At 49.4% G+C, this 21,042-nt stretch overlaps 1 protein-coding gene across 4 annotated transcripts in view; it reads left to right on the forward strand.

Moving 5' to 3' along the window:
• The window catches only part of SIK3 (SIK family kinase 3), a 110,663-nt gene that overhangs the window by 65,218 nt on the left and 24,403 nt on the right, over positions 1-21,042 (forward strand). For all 4 annotated transcript variants that reach the window (XM_060250921.1, XM_060250922.1, XM_060250923.1 and 1 more), the window contains exons 2-6: positions 9,786-9,902; positions 12,943-13,006; positions 20,004-20,165; positions 20,424-20,548; positions 20,838-20,961. In XM_060250921.1, the coding sequence (XP_060106904.1) occupies positions 9,861-9,902; positions 12,943-13,006; positions 20,004-20,165; positions 20,424-20,548; positions 20,838-20,961 (517 nt within the window). In that variant the 5' untranslated portion in view covers positions 9,786-9,860. The remainder of the gene's footprint in view (positions 1-9,785; positions 9,903-12,942; positions 13,007-20,003; positions 20,166-20,423; positions 20,549-20,837; positions 20,962-21,042) is intronic.

Below are 21,042 nucleotides of genomic sequence, written 5' to 3' on the forward strand. Positions count from 1 at the left end.
AAGCCACAGCGGTCGTTTTGCAGCTGGCTCCTCCTCCTGTAGCGGCCATTTTGTGGCTGCACCCACCACACCCTGTCTGAACTTCAGAGGTGCCCCCAGGCTCAAAAAGGTTGCAAAAGAGAGGCCAGCTTAAAACAATCTCCAGCCAAAAAGTGTTTGCCCCGCGTGAGCTTGCTGTCACAGTTCTTGAGCCTTGTGCTTTTGCTTCCTTTGTGACACAGATGTGGGGACACGCCTGGCATTTGACCTTTCCTCAGAGTGGTTCAGTTATCCTAAAACATTGGCTTCAGCCATAATATTGGCTGGACAGCCTGCTGGCTCTAGGCACAACAAGGGGAGGTCATGGGGAAAATGTGGCACTTCTGAATGGGGTAGTGAGGGGGAATCGTGGTGCCACTTGGAATGAGCAGCAGATTTTCATTCCAGGGAGTGGCCCAAGGTGTGCTGGCATAGTCTGGCCAGAGTGGGCACCTTGAATAGCGTGCAAATTGCTTGCAGCTCTCAAAATAACAAATGGCTGGTATTGATCTTCATGCAGTTTGAAGAGACCAAGCTCTGCAGCGGAGTCACTTTTAACGGGACTGCAGGAGAAGCCAGGAAGGTGGCAGTCCCATAGGAGACTCAGCTGGCAGAACAGACACCTACAGCTCCTCCACAGCGCAGTGTTTTCTCCTTCTAACCTTGCTCCTCACATAATTTGTTCCTCAAATGACCAGACTGAACTTCAGGCAGATGCAAGAGAAAGGTGGCTCGGATTTTGAAGGTCTTCTGTAAGTTGGCTGTCTGTTTGCTGGGGCTTGGCACAGTTCGTTCTTAGGATCTCATAGTGGTCTGCTAACTTCTGCAGACTTTTGTTTTCAAGCGTCCCTCCTGAAGGAGCCCCATTATGGAATAGCTTGGTGCCGAGCTGTGATCCACTTTGTGAGGCCTCCTTGGGCTGAGCAGAGTTCTGGTCGTCCTGCGTGTGAACTAGAAGCAGCCTTGTTAAAGCACGTGAAATGGAAACTGCCTTCCCCATTGCTTCTTTGATCACCCCAAACCTTGGCCCATGTAAGACGGAGAGTGTGACGCTTCCAAGGCAAAGTTTTTCATATAAATGGAAACGAATGGGTGAAACCTGCCAAAATCTTAAAATCATGAAGAGCGTGTGGGGCAGCTCTTGCGGTGGGGACATGAGCCCAGAATAAATCAGTATGCATGACATATTAAGATTCACTTATTTGAGTTTCATAATGGAGCTCTGGGTAACCTTGGTGTGGATTTTGCAGGGACAGTCCCTGCCGGCGAAGAGCCTCTAGCTGAGCAGGCTCTTCAGGTGTCTTCTGGGAGTTCCCTAATACAGCTGTTGAATGGAAATAGCTCAATCCAGGTAGCCCTCAGGTGCTGAGCAGAGTTGACTGGGTGATGGGCAGCCTGAGCAGTCCCTCCTTAACCTCCCTTGCAAATGGAAGAGGATGCTTCCCCATTTTCTTGCACTGTTCACTGCTACGTTTCCACACCACACAATGATCGTGGTTGGAAGGAAGGCAACAGTTGCTCACCTGAAAAGAGCAGTGCAGTGAATGGGGGGGAGGGTAATGGGCAAGGGAAGAAGAGATACCGCAGTGAGACAGAGCTCCGTGTTTCAGAAGGTGGGATGTGTCACTGACTGGAGAGCAAAATGGAAAGCTGCTGTGCTTGACCCGTGGCCTGTGAACGAAAGGCTTTGCTCCGGCATTTGCTGTGGGGAAGCAGCACCGACTTGGGTTTCACATGGAATTGAACATCTCCATGGCGATGGGTAAACAGGCATGTAAGCAGGTGGCTTCAAACACCAGACAACATGCCTGGGCCAGGCCGCTTGCCAGGGTGGCAGGGGACACGTGCTGCGTCCTGTGAGCAGCCAGCCCTGCATTCTCTGGGAAGACACCGTCCCTTGGAGAAGCCTCATGCCTGCTGCTGTGGGGGAGGCAAAGAGACAAGTTTGTGTCAGCGTGGTTTTTCAAATGGCCGCAGTGAAGTTCTCTCATGGGAAGGGCCTATGCTCAAGAAACTTAAAACTTTCAGCAAGGGTGTATGCTTGTGTGGGGGTGTGCATGTGTATGGAAACAGGGAATGGTGTATCTTAACAAGACACACCCCATTTGTAGATAATAGGACAGATAATCTGTGATGTCCTCTGTAGATTAGTCACCAGCTCAGCATTATCTAGACTAGAATTCTTTTTGGTTCTGAAACCCACCCCTGGGAGACCAGTGGCTGTGGTGTCGAGGCCCCCCAACATGCCCGAGTAATCCAATTTGTCACCTCCTATTTGATCTATCCTGTTGTGTCCTGCAGAACAGCAGCAATCTTTACCTTCCGCTGAAGAAGCTACAAATGCATGGAACGTCCTAAGATGATTTCTGTGTCTCCACAATTGTCTTTGTGTCCTGTTTGGCACCAGGAGAGGATTCCTCCTCCTAATCAGGAGAGCCCAAAAGCCTCTAATTCCTCTTCATCCCAGGAAATCTCTGCACAGGAAAGTACTTCCCCATTGGAAGATCATCATTCAGATCAATTAATCTGGATGGCAGCTTTGAGGCTGGAGGTAAAGCCATTTTTTCCTCTTGTAGCTGACTGTCTTTCAGAGGGTGGATGCAGAATCTAATGCCCTGATGGTGTTTCCAGTGCTCCCTGCCTTGCTCTGCCTAACAAAGGCATCGTGGGACCAACCATCTTCTATAGCATCAGCCTCACACCAATGGGAGAACATGTACAGGGTTCAGGGGGAGAATTGCTCCTTCCTTTTTTTCTCACCTTGCCTGAAAAATTTCTAGTTGTGGAAGCATCCTAACCTCCAGCAATGAAAAGAATGTATTCTGCTCTGCACTTCTTGAGAAAGAACAGAGTGCTTCTAATTTTGTTGGGTGGGGCGGGGGGGGGGAAGCAGACTTCTCTGCTGCATTGTGTTATCGCCAGCATGCATGGTGTGACAGGAAGAAAGTTGATTCATTTGGAATGTGGTGTTGGAGGAGAGTTCTTACAGATACCGTGGCCCTCCAAAAAGGCAAGTAAGTTGGCTCTAGACAAAATCTAGTCCTCTAGAAGCAAAAATGACTAAACTGCCCTTAAACTAAACTAGAATGACTACTATCATACTTTGAGTCACTAGAAAAGACAGCAATACTAGGAAAAGAGGAAGACCCAAAAAGAGATGGATGGAGTCAAGAGCATAAGAACATAAAAGAAGCCATGTTGGATCAGGCAATGGCCAATCCAGTCCAACACTCTGGGTCACATAAGAGAAGCCATGTTGGATCAGGCCAGTGGCCCATCCAGTCCAACACTCTGTGTCACATAAGAACATAAGAGAAGCCATGTTGGATCAGACCAATGGCCCATCCAGGCCAACACTCTGTATCACGCAGTGGCCAAAAAACCCAAGTACCATCAGGAGGTTCACCAGTGGGGTCAGGGCACTAGAAGCCCTCCCACTGTGCCGCCCCCCCCCCCAAAGTACCAAGAATACAGAGCATCACTTGTCCCAGACAGAGTTCCAACAATACGCTGTGGCTAATAGCCACGGATGGACCTCTGCTCCATATGCTTATCCAATCCCCTCTTGAAGCTGTCTGTGCTTGTGGCTGCCACCACCTCCTGCGGCAGTGAATTCCATGTCTTAATCACCCTTTGGGTGAAGAAGGACTTCCTTTTATCTGTTCTAACCTGACTGCTCAGCAATTTCATTTCTTCAAGGAAGCCACAAGGGCCCTCAGCTTGCAAGACCTGTTAGCCGCTCTGAGCCTGCCTTGGCGGGGAGGGTGGGGTATAAGTAAAAACTTATTATTATTATTATTAATGACAGGGCATTTTGGAGAATATTAATTCATAGAGTTCCCATAAGTTGGAAGCAACTTGATCCTCCCCCCTTTCTGAGAGAAAGAGAGAGTTCATTACTAGCACCTTATCTGGTTGGAATTGCCTCCTGTATTACAAAGAAAAGGAAAGGTTCCCTGTGCAAGCACCAGTCGTTTCCGACTCCGGGGTGACGTTGCTTTCACAACGTTTTCACGGCAGACTTTTTACGGGGTGGTTTGCCATTGCCTTCCCTGGTCATCTACACTCTCCCCCCCCTCCCCAGCAAGGGGACTAATTTTACCGACCTCGGAAGGATGGAAGGCTGAGTCAACCTCGAGCCGGCTACCTGAACCCAGCTTCTGCTGGGGATTGAACTCAGGTTGTGAGCAGAGCTGTATTACAAAACCCAGGACAAATAGGATATTACAATCCATGTTCCAAACTGAGGTGCTGTGCTGGCAATGAATGTGACTTACCTGTGTCATCAAAGCATTGCTGCACACCTGGGTGACTGGCTGCTCACTGCAAGATCTCATCATTGTCTTTTGCAAAATTTCCAGATGGGTTCTCCACCTTCTCACAAGATGAAGTCTGAGTCAATGAGAAATCCATCTTCATTCTACACGATGGACACTGTTTTGGGGTGATTCTAAACTCTTAACAAGTGAGAGCATTCCCACCTCAGCAGAGTGCAGTGTGTAGTATCTCTTTCTAGAACTGCTGGTGGTTTTGAAAGCATTACGGGTGTTTCATCTGTTGTTTCATGGCAGATGTGTTTGTGACATCAGCAGGGTTATAAACAAAAGGTGGGGTGCAGAGTTGTCCACCAGAGTGGTGCAAACTGGCCTGTTCTCTTTGGAGCAGACAAACTACACATTTTTTTCTTATATTGGTTCATCTTCCAGCAAAAATGATACATTGGCAGACTCCCTCAGGAATGCTTGGGCCACTCTGGATGAGGTTTCTGCTTCCATTTTGTTTGAGGAATGCCACTAATCTGTGTGTTTGCTTAATCCAAAATGCAAAGCGTACTTGTTTGGGGAAAGAGGAGGTTTTGACCTGACACTTTTCGTATTGACTGTAACATACAGTTGTTGTATACGTTTCCTCCAATCCTCCTGCTGAGGTACGTTCTTATAGAAACAATGCAGGGCAATATGAACTCCACCTTGCTTGTCCTGTTATGGCTGAGAGAGCCCTCGTTTTTGAAAGTGTTGTGCCTTGCTGAAGAGGTATTTTGCCCTTTTCTGCTGCATCCCACATGAAGCTGCCTGATAGTGAACCAAACCCTTGGTCCTTCAAGGACAGCAAGTATGGCCTACTCAGACTGGCAGCAGCTCTCAGTGTCTCGGCTGGGGTCTTCCACTTCACCAACAAGAGAGAGATCCTTCATCCAGACATCAAAAGTCTCAATCTGGGTGCTTGAGCTTTTGTCCTTGACTCTCTCCCATTCATTAGGTGGCTTCTAACCTTTCTGGTACAGTGACCCACAAATCCAAATTTATTTGTTCTGGTGACCCACATTTAAAATGCAGAGCATGCACAAATTAATAAAACAGCAAAACAGCAATAAAACAGTCTGGAATCTACTTTCACAAGTTTTACAGCCCATTTGCAGGGTCAGGACCCATAAGAACATAAGAGAAGCCGTGTTGGGTCAGTCCAATGGCCCACCCAGTCCAACACTGTTTCACACAGGGGCCAAAAAACCAGGAGCCATCAGGAGGTCCATCAGTGAGGCCAGGACACAAGAAGAGGAAGAAGACTGATGATGGTGATGATGATGATATTGGATTTATACCCTGCCCTTCATTCTGAAACTCAAAATCTCCTTTACCTTCCTCCCTGAGATAGGTGGGGCTGAGAGAGCTCTCCCAGCAGCTGCCCTTTCAAGGATAACCTCTGCCAGAGCTATGGCTGACCCAAGGCCATTCCAGCAGCTGCAAGTGGAGGAGTGGGGAATCAAACCTGGTTCTCCCAGATAAGAGTCAGCACACTTCACCACTACACTGAACTGGCTCTCACTGTTCCCATGCTCCCCGCCCAGGCACCAAGACTACAGAGCATCCCTGCCCCAGGCATAGGCAGGGAACACTTCATTAGAGGGCATCTTGTGGAATGCCAGAACATGTCCCACTAGAAAGTCTCTTAATGACAAGTGTCAGTGGTGTGCTGATTTTCCATTCTCTTAAGAGCTGGAACATATCTTCAGCTGATTGACTTTGGTCTTGGAATCCATTTGTCCTCTCAAGGTCTTGGGGCTCTCATCTTTGAGACTTCGTCTTGTGGCTGTTTTGTCCTGGCCTCCAAAGGCAGGTGAATACTTGGCTTTTCCATACCCCTTATCAGAGCAGGTTTTCAAGGGCAGGCTGTGTTTTCAACCCTCATATTTTAGTTTCCCTTGTGGGATTTACAGATGGTTTTGACTTGTTTAATGAAAAGTTTGAACTGTTAGCAGTGTGTGAACTGTGTATCCTTTCTTTCAAGGTTACATTCTTAGCTCCTGTTCCTACAGCCAGGAGGGGTTGTGAGTTATGTGCTTCAGAGCAGACCCTCTGTGTTCCTTAGGGGTGAAGTTATCTCCTGATTATCCATCTTTAACCAAAATCGTTTCCTCTTTTCACCTTTCTCAGGATCTGCCCAGTCCTTCATCTGAGGCTGGGAGAACTGCACGTTCTTCAGACGTTTGTTATTACCTTGTCTTTCTGACCAGTCTCGTTTTGAAAGAGCCATCACCTTTCTTTCTCCCTAGGGTTTTAGCAAGTGGATAACTTGGTTAATTTTCCTTTTTATGAATTATGATGTCTCCCATGACAGTCCACTATTAAGGCTGACTCTGTGAGGACCTTGGCCACATCTGCAGCATTTGCTGAGGGTATGCCCCTACTTCAACTTTTTACAGACTGCCACATGGTCACAGACAAACTTTCCTGCTTTAGACACTGCAGCCCAGCGCTTTTCTTGTAGAAAAAGCCCAGCAGGAGCTCATTGGCATATTAGGTCACACTGCCTGGCCTGGGGGTGTGTGGCTGCTGCATGGTGGGTTGGGCCAGCCAAAGCCCTGGCCAGTCCAAGTGCAGAAGAAAAGCCTTGCTGAAGCCCAGCAAGATGCTTTGCTTGGAAGAGCTGTCCTTACTTCTTTGATCCTACCACCAGGCAGGCTAGCTTGATACCCTCCCTAAAGGGTGATGCAGAGACCATGAAGGAGAAAAACAGGTTGCTTCCCTGCAACTGATGCTCAGATGTCTTCTTTGCTGTCACACAACCTGCCCGCCTTCCCTATAACAGGTGTATCTTTATTTTTTTCTGCTCTGGCATGTTTCAGAGAGCAGGAAGGCACAATTCTGCCTATTTTAGGCATGTGTCTTGCCTGGGAGTGGGTGGAGCCTGTGCAAAAAAGAAGCAGCAGCTTTTTTGCTTAGCTCTAGAAAGTTCCAATCATGATTGTTCACAGGCTCAAGAATCTAAATGTGTGACTGCACAGATGACCATTTGAAGACCAGCAGTAACAGGAGAGCAGCTTTTTTGCCCTTGGCAAGAACAAGGGAAATTCATTTGTGCCATCAAGATGCTTAAGACACCCAGCACTGTATTTCCTCTATCTCTTGATGCTATAGAGGTTCTGAGCTAGGGCCTTACTGCTGTGGTTAAATGGCTACGGGGGAACAAGTAGAAACTGGATCTTGAGAAGACTAAGTGATGTTTGGGAAGGCTGAGGTCCTGAAGGACATCACCCTTCCCTCTTTTGATGGGATCTAGCTGACTCTTACTGGCTCAGTGAAGACTTTCAAGGTTATTCTGACTTCAGCATTATTGTTGGCGGAGCAAGTTAATGTACCTATAGAAAATATGCCTTCTTCCATTTTCATGTAGCCTGGAAGACAGCTGTCTACCTTTAGGTGGCTTATCTGGCCATGTGGATCCATGCCTCAGTAGCCTCGAGTCCAGGGTATTGTGATGCACTTTGTAAGGGGCTGCTCTAGAGAAGTTTGGAACCCCAGAACACAGCTGCACAATTACTGCCCAGAGCCCAATGGAGTGTGTATGCAGAGTACTTATATGCTGTAGATAGAACACTGGCTACTGATTAATTTGTGGATTCCGTTCAAGGTCTGGTTCATCGTCTACAAAGCGCTTCATGGCCTTGGAACCATAGAACTGTCGGGCTGCCTCTCCTGCAGCAGCTTCACTCCTCAAAGCCGATCCTTCCAAAAGAGCCCTGCTGCAGAAGGGAAGGGTCAGCAGCTGCCCTCGTCTAGTCATTCCCACTGGGCACTTCCACCTGCCGGGGGGGGGGGGCAGGAAGGCCGCAACGTTTCTCTCCTTTTGCAGAATGAAGAAAGCAGAAGTGTCCAGGAGGGCATTTTTAATACAGGAAATAATGGAGCAGCTAAGGAGACTGGTTTCATAAGGGAACGGGATTGTAATGCTTGTATATATCACTTGATTTTAGCAGCTTGTAATTCACTTTCTGCACTATTGTGTGCTGCTTTTGTTTCTTTGCTTTTGTTTCTTTGCTTATTGAGCATTTTATGCTGAGTTGATTTTCTGCATTTTGTAATTTGCCTTCAGTCTCTATGAGAAGGGTGGGCTATAAAAGGAATACATTTTTAAAAATTAGTTGCAAAAGGAGTTATGTATCAACACCAGCCAGATGTTTTTCCTCCTTGTCTAGTTAGCACCAGAAATGGTAAAGCTGGTTGATGTGAGAGGGAGCTGATAGTGGAGTATCCCCTTGAATCCAGTAAGCAGTAGCTACAACGGAGGATCGTGAGACGGTGTAGAAATCACTAGTCTGAGAAAAGCCTTGCAAAACAGCTGCCAGATGTGAATACATAATGCTGGGCTAGGTGGACTAGTGGCCTGGCTTTATATAAGGCTTTCATTGAAACCTTGAGGGGATCACACGGGGTTCAGTGCAGCTAGAGATGTCACGGTCTTGTGGGTGGTTGGGAGACAGACAAATCAGGGGGGAAAAAACCTAATTTTCTCCCATTTGTTCTCTCCAAGCACCTTTCCCCCTGTTTCAGGTGGAAAAATTTGGACATTTAGGGGAAAACTGAATAAAACAAACCATTGTATAAAATATCTCTGTATAAATTGATGGTGCAGCCTCATTCTGGAATACCGCATACAGTTGTGGTCACCACACCTCAAAGAAGATATTACAGAATTGGAAAAAGTGTAGGAAAGGGCAAGTAAAATGATTAAAGGGTAGGAATACTTTCTCTATGAAGAAAGGTTAAAACACTTGGGGCTCTTTAGTTTGGTGAAACAATGACTGAGGGGTGGCATGATAGAGGTTTACAAGATAATGCATGGGAGAGAGAAGGTTTTAAAGAGAGAGCTTTATTCAAAATATACAGTATAAAAATGTAAGGACTTTTAAAAGTTTTTCTGGTGGAAAAAATGGGGAACTTTGGAGAACACAGAAAAGCTTATTTCAAAATAAGCTTTCTGGTTAAAAAGTTGTTTTTCTGACTTCTCAGGTGGCAAAAATAAGGTGCATGTGCCAAGGTGGTGGCAAAGAGTGTATCAGTTTTCAGCTGTCACATTCTGGGATTATTTGCAGTTTTGCGTATCAAAAACAAAGGCATTTATACTAAATTCCATAAATGTTCTAATAAGTACAGTTTCATATGCTAACTTGTAAATGATCTATTTTGTGTTGAAAACAGGAAAAAGAGTTTAGATGTGATAGGGAAGTATTTCAGTTTTTCTCAATTGCTGTTTTTGTCTGGGCGAAAAAAGTGGTTTTAATTGGTGGAAATGCTGCATTGCTAAGTAGAGCAACCTTCTGTGGGTCTGGCCAAGGCCTGCTTGGGAGCTGAGCTGAGCGTGTGCTGCCTCAGGCTCTGTGGAAAAAAGGCAGGGGGTGAGGAGGGACAAAACATGCTCGCCTCTGACTGAAGGAGCAGTGCTGGGTTGCTAGTAGCCCAACTTGGATGTCTTCTGGCTGCTTTCAGGTTGCCATAAAGATCATCGACAAGACACAGCTGGATGAAGAGAACCTCAAGAAGATCTTCAGAGAAGTTCAGATCATGAAGCTGCTCTGTCATCCGCACATCATCAGGCTGTATCAGGTAGGAACGGACATTCTGCAGTGGTGGTGGGGCTGGGCTCTGCCCCCAAAGCTGGCACCATTAGCACCCTAGAGGTTTGGGTAACTAGAACTGGTGATTACCGGCCAGTCGGGAAGGTGTGTGGCAGGCATTTTCTGAGCTGGGTGGCCTTCGTAAGCTATGACGCTGGCCTCCCAGGCACCTTCTGACAGGAAGAAGAGCTTTGGCCAGCTGCATGGACGTTATGATGACCCATGGGACTCTTCCAGAATCCACAGCACTGACCTGCTCCACTGAGGCCTGTCCGCAGGCTGCCAGTATCCTGAAGTACTTCTCAACTGGCCACTGACAGAAACATGGGCAGCATCTCGGCTCCATTTTTAACCTGATTTATGTTTTTTTCTTTGTAGAAATGGAATGCAAAATTGCCCCCTGTGGGATTCTTTCAAATCCCACCATACCTCCCAACAGCCCACGGCAGTGTCTCTCCTCCCATTTTTAGCAGCCTGGTGGCCCTGTGGCTGAGTTTAGGCTCTGAGAAGTGGCTCTGTGTCACCCAGAGAGCTTCCCTGCAGGGTGGGGGCTCCTCAGACAGAGCCTGCTCCTCCAAGCCCTGCACCGGCCAGGCTGCTGCGTAAGGGATGCCCTTTGACACCCTCGACCCCCTTCTTCGAGAGCACCTTCTGGTCTAGATCCTAGAGGACTTCCTTGCTGACCAGCAGCTTTGCTAAGCCCCTTCAAAACCAGAAGGGCTGTTTCTCGACAGTTTGCAGGAACGAAAGGTGTTCTCTGTCTGCTCAAGGGTGCTCTGTAGCGGAAGAGAGGGAGGGTGATTGAGGGGGATCTTCAGCCTGGCTGATGTTCAGGTGCAGTGACTGACTGCACACATTTGCAGGGGTGCGCGCATGCACTGGTACAACCCCCAGCTGTGATGCCCTTCGAGTGCACCTGGAGCCCAGGGGAGGTTCCTGGCTCTGGGTTCACCTCACAGCTCTTCTGACGTATGTAGCAAAGGGGCTGCTCTGAGGGAAGGCCCGTGCGGTTGGCATAAGAACATAAGAGAAGCCATGTTGGATCAGGCCAATGGCCCATCCAGTCCAACACTCTGCGTCACACAGTGGCCAAAATCTTTCATACACACACACACACACACACACTGTGGCTAATAGCCACCGATGGACCTCTGCTCCATATTTTTATCTAAACCCCTCTTGAAGGTGGCCATGCTTGTCGCTGCCACCACCTCCTATGGCAGTGAATTCCACATGTTAATCACCCTTTGGGTGAAGAAGTACTTCCTTTTATCCGTTTTAACCTGTCTGCTCAGCAATTTCATCGAATGCCCACGAGTTCTTGTATTGTGAGAAAGGGAGAAAAGTACCTCTTTCTCTACTTTCTCCATCCCATGCATTATCTTGTAAACCTCTATCATGTCACCCCGCAGTCGACGTTTCTCCAAGCTAAAGAGTCCCAAGCGTTTCAACCTTTTATCAAAGATTTCAGGTTTTCACGGCTGGTAACATCATTAGGGTTTGTAGAATCTTTCAGGCTCAAGTGCCGTGTTCTATTGGAGAAAGTTTCAACCTTTCTTCATAGGGAAAGTGTTCCAGCCCTTTAATCATTCTAGTTGCCCTTTTCTGGACTTTCTCCAATGCTATAATATCCTTTTTGAATACTGCACACAGTATTCCAAATGAGACCGCACCATCCATTTATACGGGGGCATGATACTGGCTGATTTGTTTTCAATTCCCTTCCTAATAATTCCCAGCATGGTGTTGGCCTTTTTTATTGCAAACGCACACTGTCTTGACATTTTCAGTGAGTTATCTACCACGGCCCCAAGATCTCTCTCATGGTCAGTCTCTGCCAGTTCACACCCCATCAACCTGTATTTGTAGCTGGGATTCTTGGCCCCAACGTGCATTACTTTGCACTTGGCCACATTGAACCGCATCTGCCACGTTGACGCCCACTCACCCAGCCTCAACAGATCCCTTTGGAGTTCCTCACAATCCTCTCTGGTTCTCACCACCCTGAACAATTTCGTGTCATCCGCAAACTTGGCCACTTCACTGCTCACTCCCAACTCTAAATCATTTATGAACAAGTTAAAGAGCATGGGACCCAGTACCAAGCCCTGCGGCACCCCACTGCTTACCGTCCTCCACTGCAAAGACTGCCCATTTATACTCACTCTCTGCTTCCTATTACTCAGCCAGTTTTTGATCCACAAGAGGACCTGGCATGACATGTTGTGGTAGGCCTGGCTCGGTAACACTGCTCTTCCTAGGGGACGAAGCTGAGGGAAGGCAAATCCCCTCTGTTGTGGGCCATGTCACTTAGAAGTCTGCTTGCCTGCCTTTGGATCCTGTGCACAGGCCTCTTTCCAACATCAGCTGTTTTCTTGGTTCCCAGTGTAAAGACTGTAGCTACCAGAGAGGGCTGCTGACTTGATTCTTGGAAGGCCAGCTTGGCTGCTTTGGTTCCTTAAGGGAGATGCCACTTTGGGGGCCTCATGTCATCTTTCCTTTCAAACCTTCTGAGGCCACTTCTGGCCCGGTTCTCCGTTAAAGCTCAGTAGCAGTAGCCCTTCCAAGTAGTTGCATTGTTGCCAGCCCCTTTTCAGCATTATTTGTCCCAAAAGCAGAAGTCCTTTGATGCAGCCGCACAGCCTTGAGTGGAGTGCGTCATTATGGGTGGGAGGCCCAGCTCATCACCTGCACAGGTTGGTCTTGGTCCTTGCTGGTGTGAGCGTGGCTCCGTGGGCCATCCGTGAGGGAGGCTGTCCTGGTTGGAAAGCATCTCTTTGAAGGCCAGATGGGGATGCCTGTCATCTTCAATTACTTGGAACATTTGCCAGATAAATCAAATTAGCTTATGAAGGGGGAACTTCAGAAAGTTGCCGTCCTCAGCTGACCCGGTGCCCTTGAGCATGACCTCTGGGTGCTTTTAATATGTTGAAAGTGGCTCAGCCCCACCAGTCACAGAAGTCCAATTAAGGCAGCATCGTTTTGTTCCAGGCCGTCTCCTTATCTGCCCTTTTCTTGTCCTTGCCCAGGTAATGGAGACGGAACGGATGATTTATCTGGTAACAGAATATGCCAGTGGAGGGGAAATATTTGGTAAGTAAACCGATTGCATTCTTTAATCAAATAACATACTTGATCAACTACAGTCCACTTGCAGGAGATGCCCTTCAGGCCTAGAAACTTCTCATGGACTGAAGTATTGGGCAGCAAAGGCCCTCAAGTGCTGACTCAGCAGCCGCATTGCCACCTTGGGAGAGGGCAGGGCTGCCCAACCTGATGGCCAGGCTGGGAACAATTCTGGCAGCTCCAGCTTCCTTCAGAAAGGGCATGGCCAGAGCAGAGCAGAGCTGAGCTGGCTGCATGGAGCAGGTGCCCTGCAGCAGCTACAGGGAGGGCCAGAGGGAGCAGTCTCAGCAGACAGGTTGAAGGAGATAGTCCGCGTGATCCCAGTGCCAGGAGGCTGCATCAGGGAGGGCCCTGCCTCTGTGCCCTGTTGCTCTCCAGAGTGTGAGGAAGGTGTTGAACTAGATGGCCCAGCCGGGCTTGTCTTATGTCCCTGTTCAGTACATTTCAGGATGGAAAGGTCAATTTTTGGGATGCACTCATGTGATCTGTAGTGGCAGGCTGCAGTTGGAAACTTCTTCTCCAGAGGCTGCTTGTTAATCTCAGCACCACGGTGGGTGGGTGGGTGAGTGGATCGGGGGTGTCTCTTGTGTGTCTGGCTTGTTTCTGCTCTGGAACTACAGAAGAGCTCTCTTGGTGCCCAATCAGCTGCTCTCCCCCTCTCTGGAGTCCCTAGCTGCACTGTGATTGTTTCTGAGGAGGCTTCCATTGCTGCAGCTGTGTGCAGAGCTCCCTGTTCTTAGTATACACTGCAGCTACCGTAAAAGGGGTGGGGGGACAAGGCCTCATAGCAGCAGGGAGGAGAGAAGAAGTTTAATTTATTCGGCATTTTATCTGACCAAGACTTTGTGGCTGGAGCACAGGTGGCCCTGCTGTTATCTGGAGTGCTGGGCTGCCCTGTCTGCTGCTGGTCTGAGTGCATCATGGTCAACGTGGGCTCAGAGTTGCTGTGCTCGTTGCTTGGAAAGACAGCAGTGGGTGGGTGGGGGCATCCAGCAGAGCTGTTTTGCTAGCTGCTTCTGAGCAATTCTGTTTCATGGCTGGACTGCATGGAAGTTTGGAGCCCTCCCTCCCTCCCCCCATCCCTCCCCATGTTGCAGCCAGGATGTGATGTGTCCCTTGGATCAAACACAGCTGTGAGCTGCAGGCCTGGTTCCCCAAGCTCTCTGCAACTGATGATGGACGGTGTTGCAGTGCCGTTTGCTTAGGCAATTTAAAACAACCCCAGGAGTTTTTAATAGGTCTTCAAAAGGAAGGGAAGAGGAAGTGATGATACTTTGCAACCCAAAATCCTGCATTAAGAGTTTGTGTGCAGGATCCGGTTGTTCTCATAATGCAGAGATGGTAGCTGCTCTACATTTGGATGGCGGAGTGGTGGGATTGGTATCTTCAAGGATAGACCTCTGAGCTGAGCTCCCTCTAGGACAGATGGGATGCCTGGCCTGCCCCAGCTCCCCTTCCAACACAGGTGGTTTCCCTCAGTGGTGTGATTATTGGAAAACTTGGCTAAGTTTGTCATGAGAGGAGAAGCTGGCAGTCTTCTAGCAGTTCATATCTAGAAAGGGAAAGAGATTCCAGGTGTGACCCCAAACAGAAGTGGAGCCGGAAATACCTTTCTCCTTTAATGCAAGAAGGCTTCACTGTTCACCCTCCTGAGGGGGGAAAATAATGAATGGCTGTGGTTCCAAGCACTTCAGGTCTCACTGACTGACAGGAGCTTTTAGAAATTACTCATGGCAAAAATCGATTAACATCATACAGCTTTATTTTGGAAAAACAGAATCAACTTCTTCTTGTTGTTGGAAACCGCCCAGAGAGCTTTGGCTAAGGACGGTATATAATTGAAATAAATGATGATGATGATCATGATAGTAATAATAATAATATTTCAGAGAGCTCTGAGAAAGAGTGGATAAGAAGTGCTATAAGGGTGAGGTTTGGCTTTCTAAACAGCTGGGGAAGTTGCTGAGAATTTCTGAGTTTGTGTGACTGTGTGATTGCTGAAAATTCTGAGTTTGTGGTTGCTGGGGAACTGCTGTTCGTTTGGTTTGAGTGGGCTGAAGGTGATTGTTGCTGATTGATTAGGAGTGGCTGTGTTCTGGGGCAGACTGAGGCCCCACCCTCTTTGCATTATTAAGCTGCACATTTTGCCAGAGGCGCGAGCCTTTGGCGCAAGCCGAAGGGCGCGAGCCAAAGGGCTCTTGGTCTGTGGCCCTTAGCCTGGGGGCTGTGTAAGGACCAGGAACCCAGATCCCTATTTTCCTTGTGTTCCCAATAAGGTAAGTAGACCCTCCAGAAGGAGAGCCACATTAAAAAAGCAGAATTTAAAAGGGGACTGTATATTTTTTAAAAAGCTATAATGAAGGTAGAATGCCCGCAGGGGGGTCGGGGCTTTTCATTGTTTTGCACTGAGTGTTACATGTATGACTGTCTGCCCACAGGACAGAAGTCCTGGGTGTGTGCTCGATGCAAGAAGCTCGTGGTCCTCAGGGAACGAGTCCGTACCCTTGAGGCCAAGGTGACTGACCTGGAGAAGCAGAGACAGTTAGGCACTCGGAGAAGACTCTCAGGGACGTATTAGATGAGCTCCACTCTGAACGTGGCAGCCCTGTTGCTGCCAGGGAGCATGAGGGTCAAGAGGGAACAGGGCACCGTGTTGAGGATAAGGGGAATGCGCCCTCAGTAGGGACCTCTTCTTCAGTTGGTGAGCGGGTATCCTTTTGCGCCAAGGAATCATCCCTGAGCAGGGAGAGGGGGGGGTCTTGGTAGTTGGTGATTCAATCCTTAGACAAATAGACAGCTGGGTGGCAAAACTGCGTACTGACCGTATGGTGACTTGCCTGCCTGGTGCGAGGGTAGCGGACATTACGCGTGTTGTAGATAAGCTGATAGACAGTGCTGGGGAGGAGCCAGTGGCCGTGGTGCATGTTGGCATCAATGATTTGGAGAAATGCAGTCGTGAGGTCCTGGAGGAAAAATTTAGGCTGCTAGGCCAAGACCTTCAAGGTAGTCTCCAGATCAGAGGGGTGGGGTCCAGGCATGACCCATGCTCCCTGCCCTCCCCTCTTCTTCCCACTCCTCCTTTGCAGCCACAAACACTTTGACATGTCTCAGCTGGGCAAATGGCCCATCCTCCCCTTTGTCTGGGCAAGGGACTGCTGCCTCCTGCGAGGGGTTGCTGCCTTGTGCCCTTCTGCAGCTCAGGGGTCTGCGGTTCCAAGTCTGGCTGTGAACAAGGGCAGGTGTTCCCCTTTTGCCTCTTAGAAATGGCGTGAAACAGAATCCTGTATCTCTGCAAACCCTGCAAACCGGAGTGCTGCCAAGGCTTTGGCTGATACCGAATTGGCTCAGTAAACCTGATATTTGGAGAGGTCCCACAAGTTATTGGGCTGACTCTGGCCGCGTCCCATTGACCCAGGAATCTAGTCTAGAATGCCAGCTGGCAGCTGGAGTGCAGAGGGTGGAATCATAGAAAGCCTGTGTGTGTGTGCGTGTGAGAGAGAGAGAAGCAAATTGATATAAGGGACATCCTGTCAGTTTTCGAAGGCTTTGCCTCTTTCTCTTCCAATTTTTAGGCTGTATGAGACGGAGAAGTTCCCCTCTGCATCCCTCCTGACCTCTCTGCATGCACATGTGCATCTCTTCTTTTAGCACAGAAGGTGCAAAAATGTCTTTAGGCTCAGATGTGGAATTTTGCTGCCCAGGTCAAAATGCCGCAGGTAGAGGCCCCTCTAGTAGTGGTGGGGGAACCTGAGCACAAACAGCTTCTGAGATGGGCACCTACAGGAAAACAAACCTTTCCAAAGAAGGCTTGGGGCAAAGATAAACCAACTAGAGAATATTTCACAAAGCGCAGATGTAGCAGTTAATCATTAGAATGCTGTGAGGCCCAGAGTCTAAGATGGCAGCTTGGGGTGGGAGAGGTGAGAGGGCCTCTGAGGAATGCTGCACAGCCCCCTCCCCACAGGAGCCCTTCGCACTGGAGTGACAAGAGCCTCCCTTCTGCCTCTCCACTACCCCAAACTGGGCTCTGGTGGCTAAATGGGAAGCAGGCAGCAGCTGGGCTGTTTCCAGGCCGCTTTTCTGAGGGTCGTCGTCCAGACTTCCATGATCCTGACTGGGGAAGGTGACTGCTGGGTCTGTGATGGAGTGCATGGTGGTGATGGGGGTGGGGCAGAGCCCCTTCTAGCACCTGAAGCAAGGTTGGTGCTTGGGGGGGGGGGGACAAACTCTGTCTCTCAGCCTTCCTTTCCTGCCTGGCAAATGGGAGCAGTGGCCAGCTGACAAGGTTCATCTGCGGGGCCTTTAAATCTGTTTACAGGCTCTGGTTTCCTTGCATTAGTAGATGCACAATGGCTCAGTGGTAGAGCCTCTGCTTGGTAAGCAGAAGGACCCAGGTTCAATCCCCGGCATCTCCAACTCAAAAGGGTCCAGGCAAGTAGGCATGAAAAATCTCAGCTTGAGACCCTGGAGAGCCGCTGCCAGTCTGAGTAGACAAGACTGACTTTGAGGGACCGAGGGGGAGGGGGTCTGATTCAGTAGAAGGCAGCTTCATGTGTTCATATGAACTCTTTTAGGAGAGGGACGGTGGCTCAGTGGTAGAGCCTCTGCTGGGTAAGCAAAAGGTCCCAGGTTCAATCCCCGGCATCTCCAGCTAAAAAAGGTCCAGGCAAGTAGGCATGAAAAACCTCAGCTTGAGACCCTGGAGAGCCGCTGCCAGTCTGAGAAGACAATACTGACTTTGATGGACCAAAGGTCTGATTTAGTATAAGGCAGCTTCATATGTTCTAGGGAGGGACGGTGGCTCAATGGTAGAGCATCTGCTTGGGAAGCAGAAGGTCCCAGGTTCAATTCCTGGCATCTCCAAAAAAGGGTCCAGGCAAGTAGGTGTGAAAAACCTCAGCTTGAGACCCTGGAGAGCCACTGCCAGTCTGAGTAGACAGTACTGACTTTGAGGGACCAAAGAGGGGTCTGGTTTAGTATAAGGCAGCTTCATAGGTTCATATGGCCTGAGTCCAATTTAAGGACCTGCTGTCTTGAACACTTCCATTTCTGACCGCCCCCCCCCAGGCAAGCCATTCAAACAGGTGAGAGCTGCAGCAGGTGTTGATTGGCAGGGGGGCACCTTCAGAAAGTGTTGCTCAGATGAGCAGAGCTGCCTCAGCAGTGCCCCTTGGAGAGGGCAGTCCTGCAAATATGTCGGATCAAGGCCATGATTGGCTTAGTAGGATTAATGGGCAATGAGTGTAGTGTCTGCAGAATGCATGTGCCATGCACTCTCTTTCTAGCTCTGGGTCGTAATTGAGAGGTGGCTGGGGTTTCCAGGGTTTCTAGGGCAAAGAAGAAGATGATATTGGATTTATATCCCGCCCTCCACTCCGAAGAGTCTCAGAGCGGCTCACAATCTCCTTTACCTTCCTCCCCCACAACAGGCACCCTGTGAGGTGGGTGGGGCTGGAGAGGGCTCTCACCGCAGCTGCCCTTTCAAGGACAACCTCTGCCAGAGCTTTGGCTGACCCAAGGCCATTCCAGCAGGTGCAAGTGGAGGAGTGGGGAATCAAACCTGGTTCTCCCAGATAAGAGTCTGCACACTTAACCACTACACCAAACTGGCTCAGAGAGGGCAGCATGATATTCTAGCCTGGAGGCTGCCGTGGCAGGGATCCACGTGGCCAGATCAGCCATGTCAAGGGTAGAGAGCCATCTTCCAGGGTAATCAAAGCTGGGAGGAGGCATTTTGTTCACAATTGAGTTAATTCTGGTTTGGGTATCACCTCTAGAAGCTTACTGATTCCGTGAGGGTGGGCTGAGCCCCCTTGAATGAGGAGAGTACCGCACTCGCCAAGACTTGAGCCTTCCTGACCAGCGTCGCCTGTCTTCTCAGGGATCTGGTCCAGCTTGTTGGCCATTTGGCCACAGCAGCCAGAGAGAGGACTTCTACAGCAGCACGAGGCAGTGTGGCCAAAGAGATAGCAAGCATATTGGTGATTCCCCAGGCCCCAAATGGGCTTTTCATAGAGATAAGGTGGAGCCGTGTGGAGTTGCACAGCAGTGACAACTGGTCTGCACAGGCAGCTCTCTGAATCCTATCTGAAAGGAGCGGACTAAACCAATAGCTTGGTACCTGCGTTTGTCTCCAAACCTCATAGCAGGACACACCATCTGCCATATCACATCAAAGGCTGCTGCAGATAAGTTCTGAACCTCTTGGGGCAAAGTGGCATTCTGGTTTGTACAGAGGCATTTTTCAGCCGGTGCCCTGCAGCTCTGGCACTGTTGTCCCTGAAGTGTTCTTTTGGGTGGGGTTAGTGGCTGAAGCTGGGGGGCGCTGAAGTTTTGTTCCTTGCCTCAAGCTGTGGCAGGGGGTTGCATTCGATCAGAATGAAATCAGCGGTTCCATTGCCTGCTGCTCGAGCAGAGAAGGCCAAGTTGGCAGCTGCTGTACCTGGGCGAGTGGCTCAGGCTCCCCCCCCCCCCCGGCCAACCCCCAAATCTTCGTTTACTCATGGATATTTATTTAAAATATCCGTTCGCCACCTTTCTGCCTTACAGAAGTGGACTTGCATTGTAAATAAAACAAGTGATAAAAGACACATAAAAGGTCACAATTTAAAATCTGCCATTAGGACTGCCACTAAACAAGAACCATCAGTCAAGTACAGCTCTAAACATTTTCAGCTGCCTCCTGAGGATCTAAAGGGAGGGGGCCAGGGGCATTTTGGGGCTGTTCTCTAAAGGGCCCCATTCGTGTACCCATCAGACGTGTGTCTCTGATTGGTGGAACAGTCTGGAGGGCCTCTCCCTCCCTGTGGTCTCAGTTCCCAGACTTCATATCCTGGTGCTGCCGTTTTGGCTGGCAGCTCTGCCCCCCTCCCCACCACCTGATGCTGTTTTCTGAGGAGAACTGGATTAGGTCAGTCCCACAATGAACCAGAACAAGCTCCCCAATTCCCCTTTTGTCTTTCAGATCATTTGGTAGCCCACGGGCGAATGGCTGAAAAAGAGGCCCGGAAGAAGTTCAAGCAGATCGTAGCAGCCGTCCACTTCTGCCACTGTCGGAATATTGTCCACAGAGACCTGAAGGCTGAGAATCTGCTTCTGGATGCAAATCTGAACATCAAAATAGCAGGTTGGCCATTTTGTAAAAAGTGGAAGTGAAGAGTGCCGGTCAGATTCCCAGAAGCCTGGTGAGAGTGTCAGCTTCTGCTGTAGCAGCTGGGCAGAGAGGCCTGCAGTTCTGCTGTGCCTTTGAGAACATGCAGTTAGTGCTTCCGTGCCGCTGCCTGCTGTTCAGCCTTCCCTGCCACAGTCAGGCCGGGAGATTATGGAGAGCCTTTGGAAGGAAATCAGTTGTCATCAGGTCGGTTTGTTCCTTCTTCCCTTTCAGACTTTGGATTCAGTAATATCTTCACCCCTGGCCAGCTGCTGAAGACCTGGTGTGGAAGTCCCCCTTATGCTGCCCCGGAGCTCTTTGAAGGGAAGGAGTATGATGGACCGAAGGTGGACATTTGGGTATGTTGTGCACTGCACAGGCCTTCTGTCTCTCTTGGAAGTGATGAGGCTTACAGAACACGGTGTATTGGCTGTGGGATAATACTCACTTTTGTAATTGGATGTGCTGGGTTGAAAGCCAACATTTTCATTGCTTAACAGTGTTACGTGAATACAGTATATAGTTTGGTTCTTTGGCAGAAGTCCTCCTCTAACAGGGAGGAAGGGGTCTTTCCCTCCAGCAAGGGCCTGGATTGCTGTTGTTCCCCCCCAAGCGAGCCTGATGCATGTGGCTTCTCTCGTCCCACAGAGCCTTGGCGTGGTGCTCTATGTGCTGGTCTGTGGGGCCCTGCCTTTCGATGGGAGCACACTGCAGAACCTGCGGGCGAGGGTGCTGAGTGGGAAGTTTCGCATTCCATTTTTCATGTCCACAGGTAAGGCTTCCAGAGCAAATGGTAGCTGGCCCAGGGGCTGTTCTTGCTGCCAGAGGCTTTGTTCCCAGTGATGGCCTTTAT

This window comes from Heteronotia binoei, chromosome 12, assembly GCF_032191835.1.
Source record: "Heteronotia binoei isolate CCM8104 ecotype False Entrance Well chromosome 12, APGP_CSIRO_Hbin_v1, whole genome shotgun sequence".
Classification (NCBI taxonomy): domain Eukaryota; kingdom Metazoa; phylum Chordata; class Lepidosauria; order Squamata; family Gekkonidae; genus Heteronotia; species Heteronotia binoei.